At 40.9% G+C, this 18,622-nt stretch overlaps 1 protein-coding gene across 1 annotated transcript; it reads right to left on the reverse strand.

Moving 5' to 3' along the window:
• Window positions 1–1,195: 1,195 nt before the first annotated feature.
• utp25 (UTP25 small subunit processor component) lies at window positions 1,196–18,590 on the reverse strand. The gene is made up of 12 exons (XM_088626092.1): window positions 18,433–18,590; window positions 18,210–18,249; window positions 16,632–16,815; window positions 15,287–15,526; window positions 14,612–14,700; window positions 11,541–11,948; window positions 10,362–10,578; window positions 9,437–9,639; window positions 8,691–8,873; window positions 7,877–7,986; window positions 7,078–7,323; window positions 1,196–5,176 (listed from the first exon to the last, which is right to left on the reverse strand). Exons 1-12 carry the CDS (start codon window positions 18,531–18,533, stop codon window positions 4,924–4,926), a joined length of 2,274 nt encoding a protein of 757 aa, XP_088482218.1. The 5' UTR covers window positions 18,534–18,590; the 3' UTR covers window positions 1,196–4,923.
• Between the last annotated feature and the right edge of the window lie 32 nt (window positions 18,591–18,622).

Below are 18,622 nucleotides of genomic sequence, written 5' to 3' on the forward strand. Positions count from 1 at the left end.
ATACAAATTCCTGTACTGGATAACTGCCTCTTTGATAATGACAGTCATATTTACAGGAACATTTGAATTCAGGAGAAACCAGAGGCCAGGAGATAAAATAATAGTCAGATAGATAGTTCAGAAATCCCCACCCATAGATTCATTCAATTTGAATGAAGGGCGATCACATGGTTGTCAGTGTCTGTTCATGTGAATCCAATTTAAAAGACTGACAACACTGATGGAGCTGCAATACTTGTACAAAGCATGTGAGAGACTGTTGATGTGCTTACAGACAATGAAGTCAAGAGTGCAAATTATCTGCCCACACATTTTAACTGGTAGCATAATGTAAAATTTGTTTACATACAGTACATTTAAGAAAATATGACCAAATACAGTAACTTAACTGCCAACATATCAACAGAGAGTAACAAGAGGCAAGGACAAACTTTTAAACCGATACAATTCTCAACACTGTGGTATTTATCCATTTTTAGGTGAGAAATTCTCTCTTGAAGATGAGATAGTGTGTCACAATTCCGCAGAGAAATGAAGACTTCATAAAGTAGCTGTATCAGTAAAGACGAGACATTGTTTCACAGTTCTGCTGAGGAATAAGGAATTAAGAGCTGTATTATTAAAGAGACAGTGAGCATGTCAGTTCTGCACAGGAATGAGGACTTCAGAGCTGCATCAGTAAAGAAGACCCAGTGTGTCACAGTTGTGCAGAGATATGAGGACTTCAGAGCCTTATTAGTAAAGAGGAGACAGTATGTCACAGTTCTGCACAGGAACAAGACTTTAGAGCTGTATTATTAAAGAGAGACAGAGCTCTGCAGAGGAAAGAGAAATTATGAAGAATACCAAAGGAAAAGGAAAGCACACTGTGTGTTTACATGATATGTCCTGGTAAAGGTTCGAGTATGTTCCCTGATAGCAGGGGTCAGTGGACTCAGTTCTAGGAAGATCAATTAGTCAAACATTCCCTGCATCCATGACAATTTTAAGATAAAGAATATTAACATTGGGGATCTTTACATCTGTACAATAATGTAAACAAATGGCTCATATCTTGATTGAATTACCTTGATTGAATATCCAATGTCCAAAGGCACTGCATTCATTATTATAGTACTAAAAGAAAATTACAGATCTATGCTGCATTTTAGAATGATATACAGTAAATTAAACCATAAATATAGTGCTTAATTAATTAATCTGCACTACTCATCATTTAATATTTTGTGTGTAACAATGTAGGTTACAAAAAGACAAAGAAATCAATGTCAGATGGTCTGTTATTACAAGCAGAAAATTCCGTTAGGATTAACATTGGGATTCAAGTTGCAAACTAACTTGAAGTCAAATGCCTTAAAATGATCACCGTATCTAGTAATTCACTTTAAACACAGCACAGTCATAGACTGTTGACTTACTAGACACCTACAGGTAGCTGAAAAACAACAGAGACAGCACTTTCCTCCAAGTCGGAAAAGGTTTTAGATATTCAAAAGAAATTTGCATATTGATTTTGGTATTAATGCGGACGGGGGGAAATTCTGGTCACCCTGAAAAACAGAGTAATTCAAATGCTCCCTTTGATGAATGGGCTGAAGTTAACAGCACATTACTCCTCCTGCTGGCTTAGTGTGACAAAGTCTATGGATCTGGAAATGCCTTGACCCTGCAGTGCTTGAAAAACCACTATATAAAATAATGATTATTTGATGATGAACTGTAGCTTGGGGAATGCAAATGATCAATAAAAGGCTAATTATATAACATTAAGGGAAACCAAGGTCATTGCATGTTTGGGATGGGATATTAGCCACTTCAGCCTAAACTATGCACTTTTACTTTTTTTGACACTGCAGCAATAGAAAATGTGCTCTGGTACCATATATATATAGTAGTTCAGGTGGGTAGCTGCGTCAGCATGCGTAGGCTGCAAAGGAACAAGTAATAGGTTTATTCCATGCAGAAAAGAGAAGAAAGACCTGAAGAAGCACCTGAAACAAGAATAAACAAGTTATTCTTGATCTCAGAATATTCCTGGTCAGGAACAACGTAAGGCCAGGATAAATCTCTTTGAGGGTTAACTCAGGAGACTGTTTCACATTCAGCAGTGAAACAAGGATATGCACTCCTGCATGTTTTGGTAACAACAAAAACCCTATGCTGGCATCAGCCACTAAAACTCTTACAGTACCTAAGTAAAAAGCTGAATCACATTATAGAAGAATGTATTAAAGCAAGGAAATTCAAATTTAAATATGCTTTCTACATGAAATGGCTATTCGGTAAATAATATGCATAGAGCAGTCTCATAATGCCCATATTTTGCAGGGATTAGGGATCCAACAGAATCTATGAGCCTTTCCATAGGGCAATGAGTGCATTCTTTCAGTGATCTACTTAAAGATAACTGTAATCAGAGATGCAATGGAAAGAAAAAATACTTACATTAAGAAAAAGGCAGACAATGTCTGATGTAGGTAAGAAATTACAGTGGCAAGGTCTGTAAAGTGGGTATCACAGTCTGTGTGCTACATATGCGTATAAAGCACAATCCTTTTCCTAAAATCCCTTTTTTCCATAAATGCTTTGGGGATTACACTCTGGGGTCAGACATTCAAAGTACAGTCGACCTGCCTCATGTTTTAATTAAGGTATAAACGCAGACGTTTAACTGCAGCTCTCTGTGGTTTATACAGCACAATATATACTTTATATACATAGCTATAGCAACTTATACCTTTTGTGGAGGTCAGCACGACATTTTTGACATAATTATGGAATATTAAATGACACTTTATATATATATAACTGCAGATTAAAGCCTCAACACCTTGTTACAATAACTAACAAAGAAGCTCCTACAAGGCTCAATGATTGATTCTACTGACCAACAGATTTCTTTGAAGGAGTGCTGACTGAATGGGAATTTAGTGCCCACGCCAACATTATTGACCTGCGCGGAGCTGTTCATTGACTCTCACTTGTCAGCAAGACCACTCTGATGTAGATGGATGCCACAATTTTCATTGATAGAGGCTACAGTAAAAATGGTGCTTACTGTATGTTTCTGTGCTGGGTGAGTGTGTTTTTGCATTTCCTCTAGATAACAGTAGTGATCATTGAGGAATGTATTTACATATCAATTTCAGAATCATTCTGCTTTGATTTTAATATAGAGCATTTACCCTCTGGAATTTACAAATACCCTTTGGAAATTCCCCCCACCCCCTGTATTGGAGTACAACCTAAGTGTGTCTTTGTGTAAAGACATTCAAGCTGCACCAGAACATTCCCTCAGCTTTTGAGAGGTTGAGAGGACAGATCTGAAACGTATTCAAGCGGGATTTACACTACAAATATATACTGGAATGTGTCCTCTTGACATCTTGTTCCAGTGAGTTTCAACCAGTGTTGATGCACATAAAAGCAACTCAGGCCTGATGCTGAAGTAACCAAGCTGTTATTCATACCATGCTCTTATTTACTAGTTTTATTATTAAACTGTAGGAAATAGAATGGGAAAACAAGGAAAACACTGGTGACCCCAGAAAAGGCACACTCCACTACTTTTCAAATACTCAGTATGTCATTTTACACGTGCTTTCAGTTTTACACTAATATTTAGGCACACTGGGAGGCACCTGTACTATATGTAATTATTTCTTGAAAGCTCTGGTGCTGATATAACTGCAATTCTTCCATAATGATGGCAGTACCCTTTTCTTCATTACATCTGTGGCACTATATGCCCCAAATGCCCTCCCATCTCTGGTGGCTAAAATTAGCTCCTGCAGTTTCAGCTGAGCACATTGCACTGCATTATGGATTAGCTGTCTGCCTAGATCGGAAGCTTCAGGGTTCAAGTGCTTTATTTGTCAAGTTTGTAAATCCCATTATGGCCAGTATAACGGCACCCAGCCAGGTGTTTAGAGGTCAGGCTCTAAGGGACAGATCTTACATTAAACTCAAGGAGTGACTGTTGCTGCTGAAGAGCAGGTATTTCTTTTCTTGGGTCTTGAATACAAGTTTTATTCATTCGTTTTTAGTTTCTCTGCGTTATGTTAAGAGGGCACAATGAAATCACAAGGATGAGTTTGAATCTTTTGTACGAGACTAAATAAAATATTTTTTGGAGAGTTTCGGCAAGCCAGAAACAAAAAAACGAAAGCTTCTCTTTTCCACTGTTATAGGAACACCTCACTGATGACTGGTTGCACATTGTGACAAATTGTCTAGATTGTTAATAATAAACCACAGTTATGAAAGGAAGAATAGTCTGTAGGTGCGATGAAAGAACCTCCTTTGCCCCACATTTTTCAGTTTAAGCATGCTCCCCTCACACGAGCACTGACTCGACTTTAGCTATGAAGGTCTCTATACACAACACACATCAACTCACTGGCTCTGAAAACTCATTGGCATTGATCTTGCAATGCCTGACTAAGATAAATGAACACCCTTCTTAAGTCATCTTAGAAACTGAGCTGTGAAACTGGTCTGTTTGTACGTGTCGTTGGAGGCAGGTTTAAGAAAGTATGCACGTCTATTGTATGTTGTGGTGATGTGCAAATGGAGAGGGAGGTTTTGAACATTTTTGGTTTAATGGTCATTTCTTTTGTCCATTCAACAAGTCTTTTAGGTTTTAATGTCTTTATATACGGCGAAACAAAACGGTCTCCTTAAAAGCCCCTAATTTTCAGCATAATTTAAGCCTTACGGAATTAAGCATCTAAGTGTGCAGTGAAGAAGATGGAAAACAGCTCTGATCCTTCTGGGTTTCATCAAGATCAGAAACGATTGCAGTTGTGCGACACGGAGGACTTCAATTCCACAAGTATCAGCTCTCTGGTCACGGGCAACCTGCCTGTGCTGAAGTTCCCGGGAGACGAATGGATGAGGCGGCTGTTCTCTGCTCATCCCGGGTCAAGGGGCTTCGTCGCCCCCCGTGATGAACAAGTGCACAGACTTCTTAGACTGCAGCATCTGAGCGGCGCGCTCCGCCCCGGCCACCGTGGCCAACCTCTGCGTGTCGTAGCGGGAGTAGAGCACAGTGCAGGTCCAGCTGGCCTCCTCCCCGCCGCTCGAGGCCTTCAGCATGTTGCACACTTCGCTGTAGAAGTGGGGGTAGGTGGGCAGCGCATAGAAGATCAGGTTGTGGATGCCTTTGATGGTGTACCTGGAGCAAATGAGAAAAAAATAACTTCTTGTTCAAAGATGTCAGCCCCGTCAAAGAGGGAAACGAGGCTCCGTTTGAGAGGCTAAATATTTACATCTGTAAATAGTGTGAGAGGCTAAATATTTTAAAAACTGTAGGGATGTAACACTGTAACACCAGCCAAGCGAAAGTCAGACTTTTATTTAACAGACAGCAGGTCTTTCACCTTTGATCACATTTGATCTCGGAGGTGAGCATGTCTTGACCTGGTCAAAACTGCGCCGGGGGCTCCTGGAAGGGGCGTTAGTGGACCAGTAGGTGGCGCTCTTGCCTCTGGACCAGGATTTCCAAACCACTGTCCCTCTTATACTGTAGGAGGTTTCTTTCAGATGAAAAGGAAGTCCAGATGACTTGGTTTATAACAATCCATAGCACTGTTCAGTAAGGGTGCTTACCATGGCTAAAGTCTGTGCTTGACTTACACAATAACAACAACTTTGAATCTGGCCTACCACAAATCCTATTCAACTACTGAAGCAAATTCTCACTTCTCATCTGATCCAATTAATGACAGAAGCCCCATATCATCAATGAGTTCCCTTCTAGTAAATAACTCTGTGATGCAGCAATATGGACAATATTATCTAATATATTTCATATTAGTTAATACTATATACAATGATCTGTGGAGTGAATACATTTTTCTTTAATCAGGGCTATCTGTATGAAGGTCATCGGTTTGTAAAACATCAAACTGGTTTCAAATAAAAAGTTGTATTTGTATTCCTGCCTTTATGAAGACAAGAATATATTCTCTAATGTTAGAGATCAACAAAAACGCCTACAAAATCCTACTGACACAGATAAGCACAGACTGAATGGCAGCTGCAACAGAATGACAATACTTTGGGAGAAATTCCTTTTCTTTAGCAGAAAGAAAGGTGGGTGGAGGCAACAGTGAACTGCCATTCTCACATTGAAAAAACTGCCAAGGTTTCACCAAAACAAATGCTCCCAAAGATATTCAAGCAAAGACTGAATTTTTAAATACATCATTACTTTAATACTGTATTTACGTAATCTTTAAATTTGCATCCAATAAATTATTTTATTGTCCATTTTCTAACCATTTTATCCAATACAGAGTAGCAGGAGAACTGGAGCCTATCCTGGTAAGTAACTGGTGCAAAGCAGGATACACCCTGGATGGGACGCCAGTCCATCGCAGGGCACACCCAGACAAAAACACGCACACACTCACACCAGGACCAATTTTTACAGAAGCCAATTAACCAGTACTCTTTGAACTGTGGGTGGAAACTTGAGCACCCAAAGGAATCCGACATGAACACACAGGGAGAACATACAAACTCCACACAGAAGCACCCAAGGAACTGAACAGCTATGCTAACCACTGTGCGACTGTGTAGCCCATTACTATTAAAAACAGCATTTGACATATTCAATTAATTGTCAATGCCAATCTTAAATGTTATACTCTATTGCTTAATTTACTTATTATTAAGATGATGTGCCAGTGTTGTTTGTTACCTCCGGTCTATTGGTCTATTAAGAGAAAATTATATTGGTTTCCTCACAGCAGACTTTGGAGTTTCTTCAAGATCAATTTTGCTGTAGGTCAGTGAGCTGTAAACTGTAGCATGACATATTGCTGTGGTTGGACCTGGTTCAGGATGACCTATAATAGTACCATGATTGGGGTTTTCGAGGACCAGAGCTGAAGATCCTATGGTTCATGATGACCTATAAGAATAACTGGATTGACGCTCTCCTGGACCAGGATTGGAGATCCCAGCTGTAAAGTGGGTCATTTATGCTTTCACAGAAAAGCAAAAGCAAACTACCAGTAAGGCTTCATCATGCAAGATCTATGTTGAGAAGTGTGCAGCTCCCATGCTCACCTTTTGTAGAAATGGAAACGCTCAGTGAAGAGCAGGAACTGCTTTTCTCCCTTTTGGAAGAAGTGCCTTGCACGAGACACCTCAGATTTCTTGGAATACTCGCAGATGCTGGTGAAGTTGATCTCTTCTTTGCGCAGGAAGTTGCGCAGACGGACATAGTCAAAGTACGAGGGCACATAGATGAGAGTGTGAGACATCACCGCATCCCGGTACTGTGGCAGGATCTTGTCAACGAAGAACTGAAACCTGTAGAAACACAGGTCAGATTTAGCCAGACTGTCAACCCCACATACTGACACACACTCAAACTATGGGAAACATTAGTCTTTTCATGTTTAGATTTTGAATAAGTGAAGATAAATACAGTAGCAATATTAAATTAGATCCTAGGGATTTATTAAAGAAGATAAAGAAACTAACCTGACATTTCTGTAGGAAAATAAAATACAAAAATTACAATAAAAGCTGTCACACTTACCATCATTCAGTCTTTCAAACTAAAAAGGGTGAAGTCATGAAATAAAATGAGCTCAATACACCCACCCTCTCACATGTTTGTGTTATAATCCCTTGTGAATAAAAGAATCTCATAAAAGGAACTTTTAACACAGGATAAGGAGCTGCATGGCAATACTGATACAACCATGTTGCTGACCAATCAATTCACAATAATAATCAGACAGATAGGAAGGTTTTCTGGTTATGGATGAAACATAAGTGGTAAGTAGCGCCACCTAGCTTTCAAAACTCTACACTGTACACTGACAGAATAAAGTTGGTAAAACCCTAACAGACTGACCTGGAATCCTGATCCATGAAGCTATCAGCATGCAGCCTCTGAAACACATGGGGCAGCTGCACTAGCACCTGGCAAATTGACCCAGTTTTAGGCAAATTCTTCACTGCCACCTGAAGACAGATAAAAAGGTTAGCTCACACGTGTATTTAATCGCTTTTTAAATGCCATGATGTGGCTTCAAATTATTAATTTACCGCGAAGTGTCAGTCAGCGATCTTTCTATTAACAACACTGATAGTATCATTTTTTTTTTTATATAACTGAGGGTGGCATGGTGATACAGTGGCATTGCTGGCTCACAAGCTCTAGGGTCCTGGGATCAATCCCCGAGGAACAACCACAAACCTTAAAAAGAAACAGCTGTAAGAAATTAGTGTGTTTCTGAGGAACAAGTAAAAGTTGAACCCACACTAGCGCAGAAGAGGCACTTCAAGACAGAGAAGACAAATCAGAATATAGCAGGACTGGAGAGATGGAAACATGGCAACTGATTTCCAGGGGAACTGTGGAAGACTACAATGTGTAGCGGGTAGCAGCATGGAGCAGCAGCTAGGGTTCTGATCTGCCTTGCCTTCTGTGAGGAGTTAGCATGTTTTGGGTGATACAGGTTGCTCCCACCCAAGACATGATGTCTAGGATTAGTCTCTCTACATTGTCCCTGTACGCGTGTGTCCAAGACCCTGCACTTGCAGAACAGTCTCCGACTTGCGGTAGAAGATACTAGGAATAAGCAGCGATAGCTGATGATGGATGAACAGACAGAAGCATCTGATGACCCAAGCCTGGTGTGCCCAGAAGGTGCCACTGAACTGACCTGACCCCTGTAGTTGAAGCAGGACTGTGTAAGGATGTTGTTGATCTGGGGGTCCTGTATGGCACTGAAGATCAAGGTCTGCCTGTAGTACTGTGCCCAGTTGTTGAGGTTCAACATCCGCACTCGAGAGAAGTCAACCCCGTGAGAGTCATGAGGCTGCAGGTTCAGGTGTTTCATTATGTGCTGAAACACACACACACACAAGGAGAGGGATGTTACACACCCAGCAGACATACTACATGCATCAAGGAACTAGGACAATTTACTTACGAATAGAGCTTCAAGAGCCCTGGTAATTGGACAAAAAGTAGTTAAATCTTTAATTGATCAAATATCTGACATGATCTTCAGATGCTTTTTAAAAAAAATTCAGGACATCTTATATTTAGATATTCATTAAATATAAACACTTTTATTTTGAATCTATTCTTTATTTACATCATACTACAAAACGTCTGTAGTTTTGTTTTAAGAAAATGATTTTTCAATGTTTAAATTAAACTTAGATTTTAACAATTTTAAGAATATATATGGCATTTTATCAGTGTGCAAAAAGCAGCACACTACCTTAGGTTTTTGTGTGATTATTTTATAGAGGACCCGTGGGTCCTCTCCCAACACTGTCAAACTAATGTCATTTGCTGTACACTCAATGCACTAAAATCATAGATATCTTGCAGCAAATCTGTTCCGTTTCTTTGGCCACTTCAGGGAGCACAAGAGAGAATCGGGAACGTCAGTCCTACCAGCACATGCTCCCAGTTCTGCATGAGGAAGACATCGGCTTGATCAATGATTAACAGCTCAATGGAGGAAAGGAAGTCAAAGTCTCTCTTGGCTTCTCCCTCGGCGCCCAGCACAGTGCGCAGGCCCAGCGGGGACGCAATGATGATGTCGGAGGAGTAGAAGGGGGCATACAGACGCATGCTCTTCTTGAGGATGGCCACGCCTGACAGGGCAAAGTGAAGGAGCGTGATGACGGGCAGGGAGGCAAGGACAGTGCAGAACACATACACCAGACAGGCCAAAGTGGATCAGATGCAGCTGTCAAGGCACATAGAGAAGGCCTCTTTATTCCCCACCATTAGACATCTGTTAGCTCGGCAAGCTTGCGTCTTGCCGTCACAGCAATCCTACTGAGGTGGGTCACAGCACCAACAACAGACTACATCTTCGAAAAAAGGACACCAGTGCATCAAATGCAGGCATCAATCTCTGTAGGAACAAGTAATAGGTTTATTCCATGCCGAAGAGAAGAAAGAAAGAAAACAACATTTCGGCTGTGGGGCCTGTGAGTGAGGTGTGAGGGTGTGTCAGGTGTGAGGCTCACAATTGAAGAAGGCCCCACGGCTGAAATGTTGTGTTTTCTTTCTTCCCTTTCAGCATGGAAAAAAGCTATTACTTGTTCCTTTGCAGCCTACGCATGCTGACGCAGCTACCCATCTGAACTACATCAATCTGTGTATCTTTATCTGACTGCAAACAAGTGTAAAAGTAACCTCTGCTCAGAGAGCATGACATCAATTCAAACATTTTTACTATTAATTTAAACACTGCCGCAAATAAGCCAGGGCCACCACAGTGCAGACTGCTCAAGGTTAAATAAGGCAGTTTAATTAAATCAGAGCAGCGACAAGAAGACCCAGGAAGGACAGGTGAGAGCCGGCGCACCGATCCTGAAGTGGTCGTCGACGTTGCCGGAGAAGACTGCGTGATAGTCATCTGGTCTGGAGAGGTTAGGGGGCCTGTCTTTTGGGTCCGACCCAAACTCGTCCTTGAACCTCTTCTTGTTGCTGATGTCCATCTTCTTTCCCGCCATCTCCAGCAAGCTGATGAGGATCTGAACGACGCGCAGAGCTCCATCCCGGAATGGCACCAGGATCAGAACCTTGGAAGGGAAAGAGAGAGTGGGGAGGGGGGTGAGAGGCACAATTAGGAACGGACAGCCTTTCAAAAACTTGACAAAAAGATTTAAATCAAAATTGTTTGTGTTGTGACTGTAAAATGCCATGAATGCAGCTCTCCTTGCCCATTGCTGCTATATGATCCCAGTCACTCCCCAGACTGGGGATAACTCAGCCACACCAATTCAAAGAAGGCGATGCCACTACTGTAACTCACTCAGCACGCTAAAAGCTGTTACAGTACTAATCAAACCCTTGGAAACAGCATACAGAGAGGCTAGGGAGTAGCACTGCCCTCTCTTCTTCACTGTCATAATGAAATTCACTAATAATTTTGTTTCCATTAAGATTAATAGAAATCCCATAATTTCTCAAATAAAAAAATAAGAAGCTGAGACAGGATGCAAAGCAGAATAGACCAATTGTCACCATCTCGCTTAAAATGATCCAAGAGCCTGATCATAATACTCTATGAAGGCTCTCAGTGAAACCACAAAATGGTCATCACAAATGTAACATCAAAGTGATGTTATTTGCAATATGTGCAAGGAAGTGAGTCACTGGATTATTAACCCATTTAAGCTGTAGTATAGTACAGTTTTTCAGACCTCTGCAAATATATGGGCTCTACAAGAAAATATAACAGAAGGCCAAATATGACAGGGGCTTGCACAAGAATAAAACCATAATTGCGTTTGACTTTCATTTTTGAAACTATATGATTTCAAACTGTTTTTAGTCACATGTGCATTTTTCACATGGAGAAATCCGACAAAAAATCATCCAATTTCAAACCGCGGGATTTTGAAAAACAATAAGAGATCTTCTAATCGCCTAAATTTGCGGAGGGCACATAAAATCACACACCAGTGAAAGACATCTGCTCATCTCGCTCCCGAATGGAGAGACGCTGCTCCTGGACAGAGAAGGTTTACCCATCACTCACCTTCGGGCGTGTGAGACCCTGGTCGCGTGGCTCCTCCTGCAGCTCGGAGCCTGGCTGCTGGCCCTTCAGCTGGGCATTGTGCGCGAGGACCTGCGAGTTGGCCTTGAGCACGTGGTTCAGGGCGTGTAGGCAGTACAGAGTGCGCACCGCCGGAGCCTCGCTCACATGTGAGCTTTCTGGGAAGTACACGTCCCGGTAAGTGGCCATTAGGGCCAGGAGCTCCTGCTGAAGGGGGCTGAGGCCCCTTGAAGAAACTTGCGATGGCAAGAAGGGCTTGTTCACTTCTGCCCAGTTGCTCTCCAGGGACCCGTGGAGGTGAGCCTGGGGCAAGCCAAAGTCACCAGGCAGGCCCACTGAGCTATACCTCTCCAGACCAGAACTGCAGACCAGGGTTCCCAGCCTTGGCCACTGGAACAAGACAGGACAAAGAACCCAATCACACTGCGTGCCCATTCACTCTGAGCCAACCTGTCAAGTATATTCACAAATAAATGAGGTCAGAAACAAGAGGGGGCCATTCGACCCATCTAGCCTGTTCGGTAATTAGTATCTTGTGGATTCGAGTATCTTGTCCTGTCGTTTCTTAAAAATAAGCCAGGGTGTGGGCTTCAACAAGATGGCTGGATAGCCTTGTTCCATAATCCCACAATCCTTTGTGTAAAGAAGTGCCTCCTGTTCTCAGTTATAAATTAACTTCCACTTAGTTTCCACCCGTGTCCTCAGGATGGTGATTTACTGCTGATGCTGAAGAATTTCACTTGATTGACCTTGTCAATGACCTCTGAGGATTATGACTAATTGAATCAGTTCTCATCCCCTCTATCAAGCTATAAATTAACACCCCTTTTCCCTGCTGCACCTAGTCAGTTTCCTGGTTGTTTTATCAGCCAAGTGAGAACTCAGACCAACTTCAACTTAATAGCCTGTGTGGTGCTGGCTCAGCAGGAAGTGGTCAGGGAGGGGGGCAGGAGATAAGACTGACAATTTGTATGATGCCTAAAGCAACATGTAGATACAAGACAAAAGCTGAAAATGTTCAATCTGATAAGAAAACCTGTTCTAATTAATTCTGAATTAACAACAAAGGGTATAAATTATACACAAAACAGCACCTTGAAAAAGCAAAAAAAAACATTCAAAAATATATATACATTTTAGAGCATATGTCTTATGATGAAATTTGGTACACTCTGAAAAGAGCTAAATACAGTATTATTCTCCCCTAAACACTTCACATGTTGTATGTCCAGCTGTCCAAGGAGAACTCCGATCCATGCAGGCTTGCATGATCATAAGAGATCTATCTTGTGGGTGACAGGGGCTCTCATGTTATTTTAGGCTCAGTGTTTACCTGGATGTACACTTTCACACAATGTTAGGCACCCCTTAATACCAAGGCACGGCTCATTGCTTGTTCTTTCTTTGGCAAGGCTGTTTGTCAATCCCCTTATGGTACATTTGTTGTTTTTCTGGTACTTTGGTGTCTTATAAATCAGACATTAAATCTGACTTGCCTGTTCTGACAGCGGTAATACTTGATCATCAGATAATGAGGATGTACTGCAGGTAAGAAAGACACATCCATCACACTGAGTAATGTAAGCAATTTTCCTTCACACGGTCTGGTTTAGTGCCAGATCGCAGCTGCCAAAGGTCACAGTCAACATCCAGCCGCAAAGGAAGATGGATAATTCACACAGCAGGGCAACTGAGCTACCTGCAACTTTTTCAGAGGTGTTTTGTCCCATCTTTAAGATTTCCCCGAGCCTTCTGAATGAAGCTTTCAGCAATCTAGGAAACCACAATTGTATGACTGGTCATGTCTCACTCGTATGCCTTTTCGATTTGTACCCATTTAACATGGAATTAGGAGTACATGCCTGCACAAACAGTACCATATGCAGCCAAGGTAGCAGACATATCTGAAAGCCAATCCATGTTTTACAAATTCATATATTATGCTATATAGAACAAGAATAGTCATCTGAGCTATATCGCACCTGATGGGGAATCTAGTTCCCAGCACACTTAATTTAATGACACGGAACTAAAAATCAATAGAATGGATCTGATTTTTCCAAAATATCAATGGCTCCACTAAGGACTTTAATTTTAGATTAAAGTAGAAAATGTATTAAATCAATCTGGACTAACAGATAAAAATTAATTACAACTTACTTGTAATTTGGAAAGCTGCAGAAAACCTCCACATACCTACAGCTGCAGAAAAAGCTACTCAAAACAAAGTGGCTGGAATATTTCTCAAATTATTTGTTTTACAGTTCTGAATGTTTTCTGTTTCGTTCAGGTAAGGTACTGTAGTTTAAGTCCCCCCCCCATATCTGACAGTGATGTATTCAAACAGTATTAAAAGAAACCAAGAAATTGAAGTTACTGAATTACTGCACAGGGAACACTGACACAACAGCACTTTGAGAAAACTCTTCAATGACAAACAGGAGCAAACCCTGATTGGCAAATGGTCTCTTTTATCTGAGACACCTTTTGTCTCTTCTCAGTTGATACTATGATGAACCAGAGGAACCTGGAGCTGAAATCATCACTACAGATACCAGACAGTTGTCAAAATACAATATTTAAATATTTTACATAATGTACATTCTTTCTCATTTTATAGCATTCTTGAGGAACAGTGTAGTGTAATGGGTAAGACTTTGAACTGGCAGGTTGCAGGTTCGAGTCCCAGCTACAGACGCTGTTGTTGTAACTTGAGTCAGGCACGTTACCCCTATTGCTCCAGTCCACCTAGGTGCATGAATGGGGACCTGAACTGCTGGGGGTTGCTCTGTTAGACAGGTGTCCCATGCCTGGGGAGGAGTCCCATACTCCCTCATCCGCTTAAAGCCAAGGTAACCAGGATAAGCTGTGGCCCGATAAGCCAGTGTAACAATGGATATGAAAATAACCTACCTACCTTGAAGGGGTAAGATAGGGACTTCAATGAATACTTTGCATTACCTATCTGCACCATATCACTCATGTGTCCTGAAATTCATTTTGAACTCTTGAACCTAGACATTTTTTAATTTTGAATTTGAAACGGTCATTACCTTGCCCTGGGTCCTTGTCTTAGTCCCTGAAGAAATGAGCTTCACCTCCTCCTCTGTCAGCTCGGTATCGAAGTGCTGCACAAAGGGGTCTGCCGGGGGAAGAGGGCCATGCTGAGACAAACTAACCAGTCATGCGCTTCAAGCCAGTATCCTGGTTTCTTTCAGGAAGTGAAATTTAAGGATACCATCCTTAGATACCAGCAACTGAAAAATCTAGAGAGGTAGAATACTTCCTTCTTTTTTGAAACCTTTCTTGTGTTCTTAAAACTTCAAGTTGTTGTTGACAACAATTCAGGTGCTGCTGCCATTCCTACACACTAGTTACCCTTATATTGAACATGGATATTACCAAGATTAATTATTTGCATCTGTTCAGGCAAAACAAAAAAGTATTTAAAAATGTTTTAAGTAAAGACTGCCATGTCTGTGCAGTATACATTACAATATTTAAAAGAAGCATCAGCAAGATCTCAATGTTGACAATACAATTCGAAAACTTATTTTTGTATAAAAAAGTATCCAATACTATAGAACATCATTCTACAAATATATTCAGATGTATTCTATATCAACAATCACAATCCACCTGCTTTAAATGTGAAAATTTGTAGTGCTTCTCAGATGCTGGAGAACAGCTGCTTGAGCCGGGTCTACACGCCCTCAGCTCTCACTGACCGTCGGATCGATTCTCCGGGACTGCAGCCTCCGAGCTCCCTTCCTCTCCTTCCGCCAGGAAGTTGGTCTCCAGGCTGAAGTGGGACTCGTGCTCCTTGTCTAAGAACTCCTCCGCTGTCCCCGGCTCCGCCCCGTCACCATCGCCTTCTCCTTCCCCGCGCTCCACATTCTCCCCCGGCTCTTGTGCTATTTCCTTCTCTCCTTCGCACTCTTCCTCGCTCACCTCTTCACTCTCTCCCCCTGTCACAGTCACCAAGGAAAGGCTTGAATTCCAGCAAAGACCCTGGAGTTAACAGGCTAAATCACATAGGTGCCGTTCGCACTCCCAGTCCTGGAAGCCAGCATTATGATTATGAATCACTGATTATAAGCCGCACCTACACAGATCAATGCAAAACCATTTTTATATTATTAACTTTGAACTATTTAAGAGAAGCATGAAAACAAATCTACAATGACAATGTCAGCAATTATTTGTGGATAAAACAAGAACTCAATTAATTAAATTAATAGAGGGTGCAACATTCAGAGAGATTACTGATTTTAAATTCAGTAGAAGCTTTTAGTGGTTTTAGTCTTCAACATCTGATTGCCAGTGCATCACAAACAGTAGAAGGAACAACTGAAGACCTCTTGGGACTAGTGCAATCAATCCAAACAGTAAACAAAACCTGTTGAATGACACTATTTACTTGTTCTTGTGATATTTACAATGCAGGTGAAGCTTATTTGTTTTCTATCGACAGAATACAGGAACTAAATGAAAACTGTTGACAAAACTAGTCAAGAAACTCTAGGGACCCCGAGACTGAATAAAAGCTGGACAAAGAGAAAGATCTTGTGTCACACCTAACCTCTGAAAAGAACCCAGAAAAGATCAAATTCTGCTAGAAATACAACAGATTTGTCTTTAAGATCGCTCTTTCTTTGCTAGTTTCCAGCTTCACCCGAGCTTATTGCTTTGGCCAAGCATTACTTTTACACCATCACAGCTGCCAAAGGAATTTAATCTCTCTGGCATGCTTTCATAAAACTGCACTGTACCAAACAGACAACACACCTTGTGTAAGTTGCATTTTCTCACATGGAATACACAGAAAGAAAATGTTAGGCGCAGCTGAGAAAATATCACTAGGCACCAAGAAGTCCTCCTCACCGAAACCTAGCAAGCTTAGCGGTCCCTGACAAAAAGCAGCAGAAATAAGGCTTAACTGCTCCAGGTTTCAGCATGAGGCAGGACACAGCATTTTGAAAGTGTCGCTGCTACACAAAAAAAAAAAACCTTGGCTCAAAGTTTACAAGTTCTGTTGCAAACACGACTACAGTGGTTCTGCCTCAACTTCACCTTCATCCTCCGAGTCGCCTTCTTCTTCTTCCTCCTCCTCCTCACCCTCACTGTCTTCTCCCTCGCTCTCCTCGGGTTCCTCAGCAGCCGTGCTCAGTGTGGACAGCAGCTTCTGATAAGCGGACTCTTGCTCAGGCTCACTCTCCACATCGCTCTCTGCACTGGACTGCTCTGGACTTTCGGGCTGAAATGGATGCAGTTCACATGCTAGGGAAGTTTCCTCACTCCTAAATTACTGTCCATTCTCCAGAGGGGCTTTGGTGCCTCCCCAGATTACACTGGATAAATTCCAGGTGAATAAGTTCGATGCAATAATAAAACAGATGGTGTTCATGTACTTCATAACAAAAAAGGTGCAAAGGAATATATTGTTAGAGACCAATCTTCAAACAATCCCCTTTATTATTTTTTTGAGGCACCCAATTAGTTACACATGAAGATTTGGAATAAAAATGTCAAAGTAGAAGCACTGTAGCATGGTAATTAATATATCTAGGTACCACAGTGGCTGACTGGAATGTCTGCAGTTATTCTACAATTGTCTTTTAACTGGAGATTGTTAGATGCTCCTAAGAAACAGTGTACCTTAACCTTGCAGCCTAAGATGATGCATCATGTAAGCTGTATAAAACAAACTATCTCAGAGTATCCATGGAAAATGACAGCATATACAGACAAAAGAGGATCAATTCTCAAAATAATTCCAAGATGTATTTTTGAATCAGTTTATGTTAATACAGAAGAAAGAGCATTAAACATGACAGCGACCATGAAATTGATTTTACTCAGAATACTGAAAGATGTATTCTTAGACCACTGTTATTTTAGCATGACTATTTAACAAATAAAGAGCATACCTCAAAACAACTCCAAGCCGTGGCTATCTTCACCTATATACAAATTTCACAAAAGTATTCAAACTATTCTTATCATTTCTTATTTTGTGAAATTGTAAAATGATGCATACACTTTTTAACAATTTAATTCAAACACCTGAATGCGGACTTTCAGAATGAATTCTTATGTAAGCATCACTTTGCCATTTTCTTTCATATTTTCTATTTATTTCTTTTTGATTTTCGCTAATGATGGCGTTTGTATTTGTGTACAAAACAAATATGAATTGCTGCTTTAAAGTGTCGTGACTACAAGCTTTAAAGCAACAAAGTGTGTAAACTGCACAAGGGTGTGATTACTTTTGCAAGGAACATAAGAGAATACATGTGACACCTGATGAACCACAGTCCAGGAGGTTTTGTAGGAAACCTTTAAATAATCATGTTCTTAACATCAAGTACAATTTCAGTTTAACCACTCAGTGATTAAACTGGTTAGTGATCAACTTCAATGAAATGCCAACACCGTGCAGACTTGACTTGTATTCTTTTGTAGAGGTGTCTTATAAGATCTGCTGCACCGTGGCTCTCCAGGACCAGACCTTACTACCCTTGAGATATACGTAATATAAACTGCTTGTTTATAATGTATGTATGCAAGTGTGGATGGCAAATACAAAGCACCAAACTACAATACTGATGGATAATAAGTATTAAGTATAAATTGATCAATTCAACTCACCAATTCCACGACCTGCGTTTTTTCCACCTTTTCATTTACACTAGAATAAAAATCAAACCAAAAAGGTTTAGATCGTCTGCAGCTGTACGAAAAGTAATATACTTCATAAAAAAAACGAATACCAACGAAAATCCAGGCTAGAGCAGCTAAGTAAACACAAAACACATGGTCCTGAACCGACCTATTTAACGAGCTTAAATATAAAAAAAACAATTATTCTTACTTATCGTGAAATGGATGCTGCTCTCCAAATTCTTTTAGATGTTTTTTCTGTTTTTTGGATAAGTTGTTAAATATTTGATTCTTCTGCCTTTTTTTCCCCATCTTTCCGTAAAACCACTGAAGACCCACATGTACAAGCACACAGTTCCTTTACACCGTCGCCCTATCATGTCGCCTGTTCTACAAACCAA

Source organism: Lepisosteus platostomus, chromosome 3 (assembly GCF_059453375.1).
Source record: "Lepisosteus platostomus isolate fLepPlt1 chromosome 3, fLepPlt1.hap1, whole genome shotgun sequence".
In the NCBI taxonomy this organism is placed as follows: Eukaryota; Metazoa; Chordata; class Actinopteri; order Semionotiformes; family Lepisosteidae; genus Lepisosteus; species Lepisosteus platostomus.